Source organism: Propithecus coquereli, unplaced genomic scaffold, assembly GCF_000956105.1.
Source record: "Propithecus coquereli isolate 6110/MARCELLA unplaced genomic scaffold, Pcoq_1.0 Scaffold111, whole genome shotgun sequence".
Lineage (NCBI taxonomy): Eukaryota > Metazoa > Chordata > Mammalia > Primates > Indriidae > Propithecus > Propithecus coquereli.
Window position 1 is genome coordinate 5,197,749 of NW_012135081.1, and position 13,618 is coordinate 5,211,366.

A 13,618-nucleotide genomic window follows, 5' to 3' on the forward strand; every position below is an offset into this window, starting at 1 on the left:
CCTGGGAAAATCAAAAGCAGTGGCAGGACAGGCCTGGCTGTGGGATCTGAGGAAGTTTCTTCACTTATGCTTGATTTTGCTCTAATCTGGGCCCCTCAGTATCTAGAACAAGGGGAGAGATGACCCTTCTTGCTCCCAGCAAAAGCCTCTTCATTAACAGCCACTGTGTTCTCTATCCGTCTTTGCTAACGGGTTGGAATAAGGGACGTGGTCTCAGAGCTGGAGGAGGGAACACATCCTGAAGCCTGGGAATCCAAAAGGAAGGCAGCTGAGGTTTGGAGGGCAGGCAAGGAGGCATCCACACAAACACCCTCTTTCCCATGGGCCAAGTGCCAGGGCGCAGTTCCTCCTTTGTCCAGCAGATGGCGCCCAAGCACAGTCACGGCTGGACGTGGCTCGGGCCTCAGTGCTCCGAATCTTCCAGGTGCAGGGCGCGCCTGCCAGGCGGTCAAATCGTTCCTCAATTAAAAAAGAACCCGGGGCTTTCCTTCCTTCTTGACACCCTGGAAATTAGTCCCTCCGCCTACTGTGGGAAGAGAGACCCCCATCTCTCTCCCCACAGCAAGTAAAGGCAGGGATAGAGGAACTCCTCCCTTCTCAGGGCTCCTTACTTCCTCCTTCCCGGAGGCGGCTGAGTGGGAGGGGAAGGGGCTGTGAAGAGCAGGACAAGAGGGAGGGAAAGGATTCTCTGAGTCATGAAAGAAGGAAAGTGCCGAAGAGCTAACAACAAATTTATCACTTTTTAAAAACAAAATTTCCCCAAAAGTGAAGAAATAAGAAACAGATCCAGTGTCCACGTATTCCCAGCTGCAGTCTTGATTCCAGGACACCTCTTCCTCTCTCAGACCTGTTGTGGGGGAAAGAGGCAGAAGGAGGTGAGAGGCCAGAGGGTGAGGGGTCATTCCGCCCCCTCCCCTGCGGACCATCCCATCTGTCAAGCACCTAACTTCTCAAGTGTGTTCTGATGTCTGATAACAGTGGCTGCCCCTTGTCCAGTCTATGCGGCAGAAGCGAGGATTGTAAAATCAAAGCTCAGGAAGTTATCAATGCATCCACCTCCAGGCAGGGAGGGACACTGCCCACCCAGCCTGGGCAGGTGAGGATCTCCTTTTGGATTCCAAATGCCTAAAGGCATTTGATAAAGTAAAAAAAAAATCCATGGCCCACTTCAATCACCCATCCCAGGAGTCAGAAGTCCTACATAAAGTCTAACCTCAATCCTTCCTGCTGTAGCTTGATACCATTTCTCTTTGTCGGAGATGCAAGTTCTCTTACCATAAAGGATAACTTTTCAGTGACTCAAGCTGGTCCTTTGTTCCCCTTTTTCTGGGCTCCAAATATTAGCCCCTTACTCTTATCCACATATCTTGCTCTCCTGTAGACCTGGCAGCCCAGCCCTGGGGTCTTACCGAGTTGGTCCCCTGGGAATCCAATGGTAGTATATGGGCTGAGGGTTCCTCTGTGCTGGGCTTCTCACTGCCCCTCTCCTGAGTTTTAGGGATGGATTTTGCAGGCTCTAAGGAGGGAAAATGGGTGGTGGAAGAGGTAGCATTTATAAAGGCCTTGGAGAGAAGGGATTGCTTTTGCTTACTACATCCCATACCCCAGTGGCCCCTGACAGGGGCCCAGGACTCAGTCGGGTGCAATCGGGCAAGACCAACAGGGTTTTTTTTCTCTGTTCATGATTACTACTATAGGTTCACCATTTTTTATTTGCAATCAGAAAAAAAAAAAAAAAAAGAAAGAATAACCTCTTCTACAAAAGTTAAACAAAACTTGGGTATAAACTCAATGTGTAGCTAAACCTGACTTGAACTGCTAGGAGGCTATTTTTAGTTTTTATTATTTATCTCCTTTAGTGAGACCATTTATTGGATTGCAGAAATATTAATGTGTTTGATTATAAGGTACTGTGCTGGGGCTATTCCATAATATATAAGATATATACTATATCACCTTCATAATACTGGAAACATTTTGAATTCTAGAATACATTTAGGGTAAGAGACTGTGAACATGTATTAAGACCACTGCCACCAGCTTCCATTTGTTGTATACTTTGTATATGTCAGGTGCTGTGCTAAGAAACAGTCTCGTTTAATATTCACAAACAACCCAAGGAAGTAGGCACCATCCTTATAATTTCATAGACTGAGGTTAAGTAAGTTGCTCAAGGCCTCTTGGCTGGTAAAGTGACAAGATTCTAGCCCATGAATGCTGTTGCCTTTAAGGTAGGTTCCCCCAGGCAGCCTCAACAGGGATCTTTGAGGTCTGAGTTGGGAGGGCTTGGTTGTTCAGTAAGGAAAGGGAAAGATTCAAATATCTGCAAAACATGCAAATATATCCATATCCTTGAGATAGATTTTGGCTACTGCTAGACCTCTCCCAGGCTCCAGCACTTTCTCCCTCTCCCCAGTAGATAAGGCTTGCCTCCTGCTGGGCTGGGAAGCAGGATGCCTGGGGCCCTCCCCAGCGTGAACATACTTTGTGCTGTCCCAGAGGTGCCCAGCCTTGACTCCGCTCCTGCGCCTGTGATCCCAGGTGGGCAGGACTCCTGGGTCCCTGTGCTCTCCGCAGCTCCCTCAGGCTCCTCCCCTTGTTCCTGTTGCCCCAGGTGATGTTCAACCATCATCTGGAGCTCTGGGGGCACAGAGAAAGGGAGGGAACACTGGACATGACTGCCTAGAGTCTCCCCTGTGGATTCCCAAATCCAAAGCCCCACTAAAGTGTTCAGCTCGCATTTCGCATTTCGGGTGTTTGACTTTCCCATCCACTGAGATCTGAACCAGGAGGGGACATTAGCTGGCCAATAAGGATGGAGGAAAGCTAGACCATAAACAGTACTTCCTTCACAGGTAAGGGATGGGGTAGGGGAAGAGCCTTTAAGAACAAAAGATACTCATAGCTTGCTGGGATACGTGGTTTACATGGTTTCCCCTGGGGGCAGGAGGGAAGACTCAATGTAGATTCAAGAACTATTTGAGTACCTTCTTACGTGTTGTGCATTGTGCTGATGAGCTCACACATTTTATTTAATCTGGCATAGTGAGGTAGTACTCAAGGCTCAGTAGGTTAAGCAGTTTCTCCAAGGCCACTGAGCTCGTCACTGGCAGTGCGGGGATTCTGGCCTCAGGTGTCTAGCAACAGCCCCACTATGATAAAGGCAGATTCAATCACCTCCCTTCTAAAGGGGTCATTAGGTCTTCTCCCCGGCAGGCACAGAGGAGAAAAAACGGATGGGAAGGGTCTTCCGCACCTTTCATTGTGGGTGTGATCCTTGTCATCTTCTTCCGTTGCCGTGGAGACATTGCCAAAGTGGACTGCGAAGGACACAGAGCACAGATGGGTGCCAGCCCCCTTGCCCTCCTCCTCTGCCTTGCTGTGCTTTTGCACCGGAGCTTGGGGGCAGGTGTGAGCTTCCAAAGGTGGGGGAATAAAATTCCTGCTTCCCTAGCCACCTCCACAACGGTGAGCAAGAAGACTGAGGGGGTGCATGTATGGGGGGCATGTGATCCACTCATGCACATTTGCAGGGGTGCAGGGAAGAGGCAGTTAGAAGATCCTAGAGATGGAAGGAAGGGTTTTGGGGAGAAATCGCCTAATGAATCTGTGGGTTCTCTGGGTGAGGCTGAGTGGGAGGGACAAGCTCACCTTGAGAAGTGGGTTAGGGATCCGGTCTTCATCTACTTCTGAGGGGAACAGGGAAAGGAGAAGGTGATCAGGACAGGAAATCCAGGGTCCTCAGAGAGCTGACTTCCCAGGCGAGGAGACTCCATGATCACCTCCTTCCTGATCTGTCCCTTACATCCGCCCCAAGGCATTTGGCCCTGATGGCTGCCCTGGACCTACTCCCCTTGCTCTGCTGGCTGCCTCTGTCCCCTACACCTAGTCCTGGCCTTGACTCTGCTGTCTACATCCTTGCCTCAGAGCTGGTGGTCCCCAAAGGCAGGGTTTGTGGTCTTTTTGCTTCCTTTGTCCCTCTGAAGCATCCATGTCTTTCTCTTTCCAATTTCCCCACCCCAGGGCCAGCCAGAACTGAGCCGTGCATAGGAGGGAACACTGACAAAGAACAGGAAATTGATTCTGTGCAGGGTCCAGGAAGGTACAATAATTTTCGGTAGTTGGAGGAAAGCTGGAGACCCAGGCCCTTGAATTCCAGTCTAGCTATCAGCCTGACTGCCTCTCCTCCACTCCCGGGCAAGCTTCCCTGACATTCCCCGGGACCTTGCTCTCTCCCTAGACCTTGATGGGGATGCTGGTGACCAGAATCCCAGCTGCTCCCTGAGCTGTTTCTAACCTTCCCTCCCCTCTGGGGGCTGTGCAGACAGCTGATGGAGGCAGTCCCTCCCCCTCACAGCTGACACTGCCTCTGGGGGTGGGGGCAGCAGCATCCCAGTTGCTGGAGGAACCTGAAAGGCTGTTGCCGCAGCAACCAGCACTCAGTTGACCAACCCAATTCCTGGGGGGCTTAGGAGCCAGGTGGTCTCCCTCCCCTTCCTAGCACTGTTCCATCTTTCTAAAAGCGAAGGAAATCCTGCTCATCCAGGCCACTTTCCTGCTGGGGACTGAGGGGATCCCTGCGTCCTCGGATCTGCCCTTCCATCTAGCACCATCTTCTCTCACTGGGACCCAGCTGTCGGCGGCGGCCCCCACTCCCTTCAGCAGCCCACCCTTCGGGTTACCTGGGGATGACTGGTCACTGGTCAACACAAGGGTGGCAGGGGTGGGGCGGCGTCTCCGAATCTGAGGGAAAGCGGGAAAGGGGGAAGAGGTCAAGTGCATGTGGAAGCATCGACGTCACACCCAACGTCCACCCAATGCCACGCAGCAACAAAATCCAGGCCAGCCCATTTACCACACCACAGAAATTGCCACGTTACATTGGACCCACTGTCCAGGGTGGACATCCTTGGTTGGGCCCATCCTCCTCCCCGGGGAAGAGCTACTCCTAAGGACCCCAAAGACCAACTCCACTGCCTGCCCCCCATCCCCCTGTTCCATCTCTCACCTCCCCCTGGTCCTGGCCCCAGCTCTCCATCTCAGCAGCTATATCTGCTCTAATGTATTGATCTCTGGCTTGCTGTCCTTCCGTCCATCCTGGATCAATGGTCAGAAATAACTGGAGAGGGCACAGGGTTTTCCCTCTGTCTCCCACCCACCTCTCAAGCAGACATTAACATTTTGTGGGTCAGCGCCTGCAGAGAGCATCCCTCCAGCACACCCAGCCGGGGAGCACAGCACAGTGAAGGAAGGTCTGAATGTGCATCTGCTCCAGCCTGTGCCCTCATCCCTTAATGTCCTCCCTATCCTTGGACACATGACCATTCTGGTTTGTCAAAAAATAGGGTTCAGGGAAATCCTTGTCATGGTAAACACAATATGAGGTGGAGCCCCAGGCAGGACCCTGGTCAGGGACTAAAGTTTAGCCAAAAAATCTTATCGTGGGCTCCTGGTCCCAATCTAGGAAATTAACATATAAAGCTGATTGACTGCTGGGCCTCTGAGCCCCTCACCCTTGCTGTTCTTTTGTCATGCTGCTAATAAAGTTGACTGTTGTTGAAGTTAGTCCAGAGACTCCTGGGAGATGTAGTTTTTTCCCTTTCTCTGGAGGCTCCAGAGGCTTGGCTGAGTAGAAGGATGGGGTTTAGAGTCCCTGTAGCTTCCTCTAGGTCAGAAGTGGGGAGGGAAGGCCAGTGGGGCTGCAGGGGGGCTTAAATTATCCAGGATTGAGAGGAATAGGGTGAGGACACTGAATGATCAAATCCTTATTTCTGTGTGTCCATTATTTAGTACCATCACCACTGGCAGTGGGGGATGTGGGGTGGTGAACACTGTCCTTCTCTATGCTCAGAAAGTGGGTACCAGCTATAGCAAAAGGGGCTGTTAAAGCCTCAGTAGGGGCTCTCCCCAAAGAAGAAACAGGATGCAGAGAATGGGGGTATGTGGGGGTAGGGCATCGTTTTCCTAGGAGAATCCAGTGGCATCTGTGTTTGATGACATTTCAAGGTCCCTGGCAGTACCAGTCCTTTGTGTGTGCGTGCGCGCGCGTGCGCGCATGTGTGTGTACACACATGCATGCACTGCACAGACATTAGCTGTGAGTTGTCTAGGGCTATTCCTGGTGCAAACGGGCTGGGGACTAGTAGGCGGGCACGTGTGCTTCATGTATGTGGGGTGGGGGCCATCCTTTTACTAGGAGAAGACTCCTCTCTTTTCCTTTCCATCCTGGGGTGGGGACGTGTTGGCTGGAGAAGAGTGGAAGGGATGGGGGTGGGGGGATGTGGGGATTGTGAGTTGAGATAACATCTGAGTTGGGAGCCTGAGAAGGAGGCTGCAAGTATGAGAAGGGCCTTTGAGAGGGCAGCAGGGCTCTGTGATCTCGGACAGGTCCTTTCCTTATCCTATTTCTTTGCCTCGGACAAGGTTTCTAAGCACTTGGAGTCCTTGAGAATTGTGATATCCTGCAGCAGAGAGGAGGAAACTCAGACTTCCTGAAGCACCTCCTGGCACCTGAACTACTAGGAAATAAGTAGATGATCTCTTGCCCATCTTTTCCCTGTGCCTACCTCTAATCCTAGCTTGCAAGGACCTTGAGAATGGTGCTTTCACCTCTGATTTATTTCCAAACCAGTCACGCCAAGGATCTGGAAGTTGTGGGCACCCCTCCACTCCCTGCCACTCTGTGCTCCATAACTCAAAGCTTCAAAATCCTTTCACCCTGCTGGGTTGGTCTGGGTTAGAGCACTTGCCAAGCCTGGAGCTTTTTGCCTGCACACTTGGTAACGCAGGAGAGGCCGAGGTTAGACCACAGGTAGAATGTCAGGCCTGGGACACAGATTTCTGAAGATTAGAGAAAAGCAGGCCTAAGTCCCAGCTCTCTTTTTTCCTCTGCTCCTTAGCACTGCCTCCTGCCCCTCCCTTGTCCCCCAGATCCCTGAACCAGCTGGCTTACCCCTCTTCCTCCCAACACACACCTACTACACCTGCCGCCTCCAATACCAAACAGATGCAGGTGTCAGGCCCTGGCTGTGCCAGTGGGAGGCAGTTCTCTTTGGAACCTCACCCCCGACCCCCAGAGCCCACACTCTTGAGCCCTCTTTTCTGGGTCTTAGCCAGTCCCCTGCCACCAGGCATAACAGCTTTTCCTCTGACTCCAAGGCAGCACTTCCCATGCGAGTGGTTCTCCACTCTCCTCATCCTCAGGAGGTTTGTGAATTCTCACCACACTCCCTCCTCCGGTCACACCTTGGAGGCTGGAGATGTGGCTCAGCCCAGGCCAGGGAGAGGATGGAGGTACCTACCCGCTACCTCCACTGTGGGAAGCTAAAGTTACAGAGACTGGGTGTACCTGCCCTTTCCCTTCCAGAATCCAGACCTTATTCTACTAAAGAGCTGAAGCAACAACAACAAAAACCCACTCTCTCCAGTCCATCCCAAGAGGTCACAGAGTTTTTTCAGGTATGGGTGCCCAGCCAGAGCCTGGCAGCTGGTTGGGGGAAACACAGAAGTGACCTTGTGGGAAATCAATATTCTTCAGGAATGAGGATGTCTAGGCAAATGGACAGAGAACACAAAGAAATGGAGCAATGGTCAAATAAGCAAATATTTGGCAAATGAGCAGTAATAAGGTTCACGGGTGGGCACCCTCTCCACACATATGCTCAATCTTACCGAGACACACAATTGCTCACACTCTCAAACACTGCCCCCTCTGCCAGGCTGCTCTGAGCTAAAAATAGGCCAGGCCGGGAGGCTGGGCCAGGGCCCTGGACTCCCACCCCTAGAGCCAAGCCTGTCACTGTGCTTCTCCCTTGCATATTGTTCAGCTTGGACCCCAGCCCTTAGAAAGCCCCCACCTCTGGCCTCCCAGTGCCACTCACTCGTCCCACCCCCACCCCCCACTCCAAAGGGCAGGAGTTGGGAATAAGGACCATGTGTCCAGACTTGCAGAAGGCAGCCTCAGTCTGCAGACTCAACCACCCCTCTCCTCAAAGCCCCAGCTCTCTCGGTTGTCCTCAGCCCCTTCCTGTCACCTCTCTGTGGAGCCTGGCAAGGTGGCCTCCACTTAGGAAGGGACAAGGAGAGCTGTTTCTCCTCTTCCAACTCCCACAGTCCCAGGCTCCCTCCATTACCGACCCCCTTCCCAGCCCCTCCCGCGCTGCTGGTGCCCTCCAGCGCCGCCACGCCACCGAACTCAGAAACTCTGGCGGGGTCGACTGGGTGGGGGATGCAGGGTTGGTTAAGGGGGGAGGGGTCGAGGCCTCAGGCAGGCCCCCTCCCCCAGGACTGGGGAGGAAGAGAGTGACTCTCGCGGGATAGGTATCGGGCGGAGGCGCTAGTCCTTTGGTCAGTCTCAAAGAAGCCCAGATGTGGAGATGTGGCTCCGACGGTGGGGGAGGGGATAGAAGACCCCCCAAACTGGGCGCGTTCGTCCTCAGAAGGGCGCACTGCTGAGGAAGGACTGGGCGGGGATCCCGGGTCCCACCAGTCCAGGGGGTCCTCGTCCTTTGCTGGGCGAGCACCCTGCCGCCCCGCCCTGCTCCGCACCTGCTCCGCCGCCTCGGGGTCAAGGTGCGGCTCCAGCAGCGGGACGGTGAACTGGATCTTCCGGGGGCTGTTGTCTGGCTCCATGGCTGGGGCGGCGGCCGCTGGGTCCGCGCTGCGGAGGGAGGGAAGGCGGCGGGACTCGGGGCTGGGGCGGGCGCGCTCCCTCTCCGCTCCGCTCCGGCCCCGGCCCCAGCCCGGCGCGCTCCGCTCCCGGCTCGCGGCTCAGCGATCCCAGCTCGCGGCTCGTGGGACTCCGCAGCCGCCGATTGGCTCCGCACCCGCCCCTCCCGGCCCCCTCCCCCCGCCCGGAACCTTAACCCCCTCGTGGCTGCGCCGGCGGCTGCGGGGTCACCGCCCCGCGGGCGGGCGAGTCCGGGCGTGGCCCGGTCTCAGTCCTAGTCGATTGCCGGGGCAGACGCCTAGGTATCCTCGGACTTCTGGGCAGGGAGTGAGGGTGGGGAGCGGCTACGAAGAACTTCTTCAAGCTGGGGCAGGTTTCAGGGTCTGGGGAAGTGGAGGGGCGCTGCAGGAGAGAAAGATTTCATTTATCATCTTAAAGGGGGTTGCATTATAGAAAAAAGGTAGAAAGGAGATTTAGGCTTGCAGCAGGAGGGATTAAGGTTAGACTCGGAGAGGAACTTTCCCTTGAGAGAAAAACTCTAGAGTGGAGGTGAAAACTTGGGAGGGAGGTGCGGGGTCTGGGCACCCGTCCTGTGTTCACTCAGCGGCAAGGAGAGGGAACTGAAGACCTCAGCGGGTCTTCAGAGAGAGTGTCTCTCTTGAAGTGTGGATGGGAGTGGGTGGAGGGCTTGGGGAAAGAGGACCATCTGGGAATCGGCAGAAGGAGTAATGGGGTGGGGAGCCAATAACGCTTGTGAAATAGATTTCACATTCTGCTTGCTAAATTAGGGGACCATAAAGTAGGTGAAAGGGCTGCAAGGGGAGAATGCTGGGGAATGGGGAGAGAGACTCCTTGGTTAGACTATGTGGAGAATTTACTAGTTTGGTGTAGGACTAAGCTGTCCATCCACACTGGCGAGTGAGGGAGATAGGGTATTCATAGGAGCAGGGGATCACTGGACAGACGGAGGGGAGGGCTGGGGCACTGGGGAGGGGCAGGCCTGGATGTCTTTGGAGGGGAGAAGGACCAGTTGGGGAGGAGGAAACACAGGGAGTGCTGGAAGAGGGGCAGGGGATCTGTTTCCCCTTCCTTCCTTCCTCCCTTCCTTTCTTCCCTCCCTGCGTCCCTCCTTTTGTCCCTCCGTCCATCCCCTCTTTCCTTCCTTCCTTCCTGTCTTAAACCAAGCAACTGCCAAGTTCCATACAGATTTAGGCCTGGTTCTCTGAGGACCCTGTGATCATCCTTTTTTCTATGGGGTCAGCCTCAACTCTCAGTTGTCTCCTCTCCTGGGCAGCCCTTCCCTTACCTCCCAAAATAACCTCGCCTGCCCTCCCCCAGCCATATCTTCTTACACACGTCAGGCTCAGTTTTCTGAGAGCAAGGCTGGGGTTATAGGGACCCAGTGAGCCAGCTGGACCTCCATTGCATGTTAATTGGCCCCAGTTTTGCTGTCACTTGGACTCTAGGAATGACTCCCTACATCCAGTTTGCACTTTCTGGGCCCTTTTGCTCTCTGTTGGGTATAGCAGGGCCAGCCAGAAAACAGCTGGCCCCTGGACCCCAACCTCTGTGCACCCCGCCCCCCAAGAAGCGGCAGTGGAGGGAAAGATTGTGAAAGCACTGAAGCAGCCAGGATAAGGTTGCGGGGTGGGGAGGTGCCTCGCGCATTAGGGCCCAGTCACTTGTTCTCCTCCCTCCTCACCTCACACATGCACGGAGCAGGATCCAAAGTATCCTCTAGATAGCTGTCCCCTACCCCATTCTACCGGGACCAGGGGACTTGAAGCTGGGATTCCCACACCTTCATGTCTGGGGACTCGGTCTCCTTTCACTGACCCTCAATCTCATCTGTAAAATGGACAGAACTCATAGGGTTGAGTTGTGAAGCGACTGCCTGGAACATAGAAGGTCCTCAATGCATTGATAGCTGCTGGCATTATTGCCATCTCCTAGCAGGTCAGCAGAATTGGGGCGGGGGCCACTTCTCCGGGCTCTCCTGAGAAGATCCCCACCCCCACCTGGCCATCCAGTTTGCCTAGTCCTCTTGCGTATTCCCTTCTTTCCCTCAAACTTTGGTCTGGTCGTGGAAATTCCTCCCAAAGCCTCGCACCCACCCTTCATGTTGTCGTCTCAAGACCCAGATTCTCAGACCCCCTTGTCCTGAAAGCCACAGGTCAGGGGAGGGGCCAGGAGAGCTCAGGCTTTGGCGACATGGCTGATGAGGGGCCCGTGGGAAGGGGGGTCCTGGGAACAGCTGGTGCTGGGGTGGAAGCAGAGGAGGAGAGAGGCAGAGGGAAGAGAGACAGCTCTCAGTTCTGGCTTCGGGAGGAGGAGACTGGGGCAGGTGGGTGAAGCGTTTGTGGGTAGTAGGGAGGGGGAGTGTGGCTGGCTGCTGAGCTAAGCTGGGATGGGTCTGGCTGTGAAGGTGTGTGTTGTTTTGACTTTTATTTATGTCCAGAGCTGTGTGAGAGTGCCTGTTGGGTTGTGGGTGTAAGAAGACGTGGGTTGCTCACACACAGGGCTGGGGGTTGCACCGGGCCTGATGCCTGCCTTTGGAGCCTTTCCTAGAGTGAGTAAGAGTTGGAGCTGCCTCATCTCAACCCCTTCCCTCCGCTTGCGTGTTTCCATGTCGGGCGCGCTCGAGTGTGCAAGCATTCGTGGCCCTGCTGCAGTCACAGCCTGGCTGGAGGAGCTGCGCTTCGGGGCCCATGAAATATTTAAGGTTACAGGGATGTGACTTGGTGATGCAGCCACTTAGCAGCTCCCACCTGCCTGTTCTCATCTCGCTGGGCTCTGGGTTAATGTGGCTGCTCTTTGTTGCTCTCAGCACATTCTGCTTTTATTTATTTACCCTTCTCACCCCCCACTAACCTCCTCATGCATTAATCCACTAATCCTCACAACCAACCAGGAGGGAGGGCAGGTATTAGTATCTTTATTTTACTTTTCAAGGGCAGCGTAGTTTAGAGGGGTATTGCTGACATGGGCCACCTGGGCCACCTTTGAAAGGTCAGGGTTCAGTTCCTCCCTTGGCTACTAACTCTCTGAGCGACTCTGGGATCACCCCCTCCCATGCTACCCCCTTCTCCTGCACTGGGCTCAGTTTCCTCATCTGCAAAATGAAGGGGACCAGGTGACTGTGCAGGTTTCTTCCTGTTCTACTATTCTGTCCCTCTGACTTAACGATGCTCCAGTCACACAGCCAGGAAGTCTCAGAACCGGGGTTAGAACCTGGGAGCTGGGGACCTTGCCTCCATCTTTGCGTTTCTCCCTGCCTGGCCAGTGTGGCAGGGCACACTCCTGCTTGTTAAATTCATGATGTGTGTGCACTTTTCACACACACAGTTCTGAGGCGGGAGACTGCTTTCATACACCCAAAGGAGCAACGACCCCTCCAAGTGGTCCCCCAGGAAGCCATATGCTCATACCAATGTGCTGCAGTTTCTCAAACATTTCTGGAAGCTCTTTTGGAATAATCTCAGAGGTTGTGGCATATGCTCTGAAAATCCTCACTGGGGAGTGAATCTTTGTCATTTGGGGTGGCTTTGCTGTTTTGAAAATGACTGAGGGTCTTTAAGGGGCAAGACTTGTGAAGGAGGCAGCCAGGTGGGGAGCAGGCCCTGACCTGGAACAGAGGTGTGGGTACTCTGCAGGGAGGCTTGGTCCTCTGGGGCTTTAGGCCGACTAGAAGGCCTCTCTGCAAGAAGTTTCCATAGCTTCTTGTGAGCCCCAGAAGCAGCAGTGGATGAGATGTGTGGCCTCTGATGAGATGACTGTGTGAGTCCCAGTTTGCCTGTGAAAAAGCCCATTGTTGCAATTCTACCAGGCTTGGGTGCACCCCCCACCCCCCAACAGCTGGCACTCTTGGGAATGGGGCCACAGCTGGTGATTCAAACAGAGGGGATGCTCATCTCCAAAGTGCTTTGCCTCTTCACGAACCACAAACACCACTGGTAGAGGTGGAAGAGTCTTAGAGAACAGCCAACCCAACCCTCTCAAGCTAGAGAGGGGAAATGGAAGCCAACAGAGAAGAAGCAGCTCTCCCAAGGACCAGAAGCCATGCCAGTGCTTTTCCCAGTAAACCAGGTTTGGTGGCTATGGCAGGGCAATGGCTCAACCTGAAGCAGGGGCATGGACCAGATGACCTCTTGAGATGCATTTGAACTGTGATCATCAACAGAGCAGAAGACCCAATCCCTAGCTAGCCTCTAGCTGGTCCCTTCCATTCCTAACCCTCTGAAAGGTTGAATTTATTCTTTTCACAGATATTTATTGGATATCCGTATGTGCCAGGCATTATGCTAAGTGCTGGAGACATGGTGGAGCACAAAACAGATAAAGTCTCTGTTCACCGACAGCTTGCAGTCTGGCAGGAACCAGGGTGGCGGTGGGGTGGCCAAGTAGTCATCAGCTGTGAGTGTTACAGAAGCGGAAGTACGAGATGCTGCGGGGTAAGGGGCATGGGGAGGAGGAAGGAGGTCAGCATGACCTCTGCTCCCCTTCCGTGCTGGCTCCTTTCAGCATGGTGGTTAAAAGCATAGCCTTGGGAGCAGTCTGCCTGGGTTCAAATCCCAGCTCTGCCGTTCACTAGCCCTGTGACTTTGGGCAAGTAGCTTCATCTCTCTGAACCTCAATGTCCTTGCCCTTAAAACTGGATTGACAACAGGTATCCCTACTATATAGTGAGGGGTGGGATGAGGTAATGTCCGTAGTGAAGTACTTAGCACCCACTGTGCATTTGCTAACATTTTCTCCTTTGACTCTTGAGAAAACAGGATGAAGAACGGGGATTTCAATGCCTTCAGGATTTGGGAGAAGGTGTCTACAGGAGGACATCCCTTGCTCCTTTTCAGCCAGGTCCTGTTCCTCCCCGCTCTTGTTGGAGCAGCTGCTCTTGATGTCCAGTGTGTCCTCATCAGCAGGGACAATCACCCTGTTCTGCTAATTAAC

General features: G+C 53.9%; 1 protein-coding gene across 1 annotated transcript; it reads right to left on the minus strand.

The window, feature by feature from the left end:
- Positions 1–717: 717 nt before the first annotated feature.
- On the minus strand, positions 718–8,815 carry PPP1R1A (protein phosphatase 1, regulatory (inhibitor) subunit 1A). The gene is made up of 7 exons (XM_012651090.1): positions 8,548–8,815; positions 4,683–4,743; positions 3,652–3,689; positions 3,257–3,320; positions 2,485–2,640; positions 1,410–1,516; positions 718–847 (listed from the first exon to the last, which is right to left on the minus strand). The coding sequence occupies exons 1-7, from the start codon at positions 8,629–8,631 to the stop codon at positions 842–844; spliced, it is 516 nt and encodes a 171-aa protein (XP_012506544.1). The 5' UTR covers positions 8,632–8,815; the 3' UTR covers positions 718–841.
- Between the last annotated feature and the right edge of the window lie 4,803 nt (positions 8,816–13,618).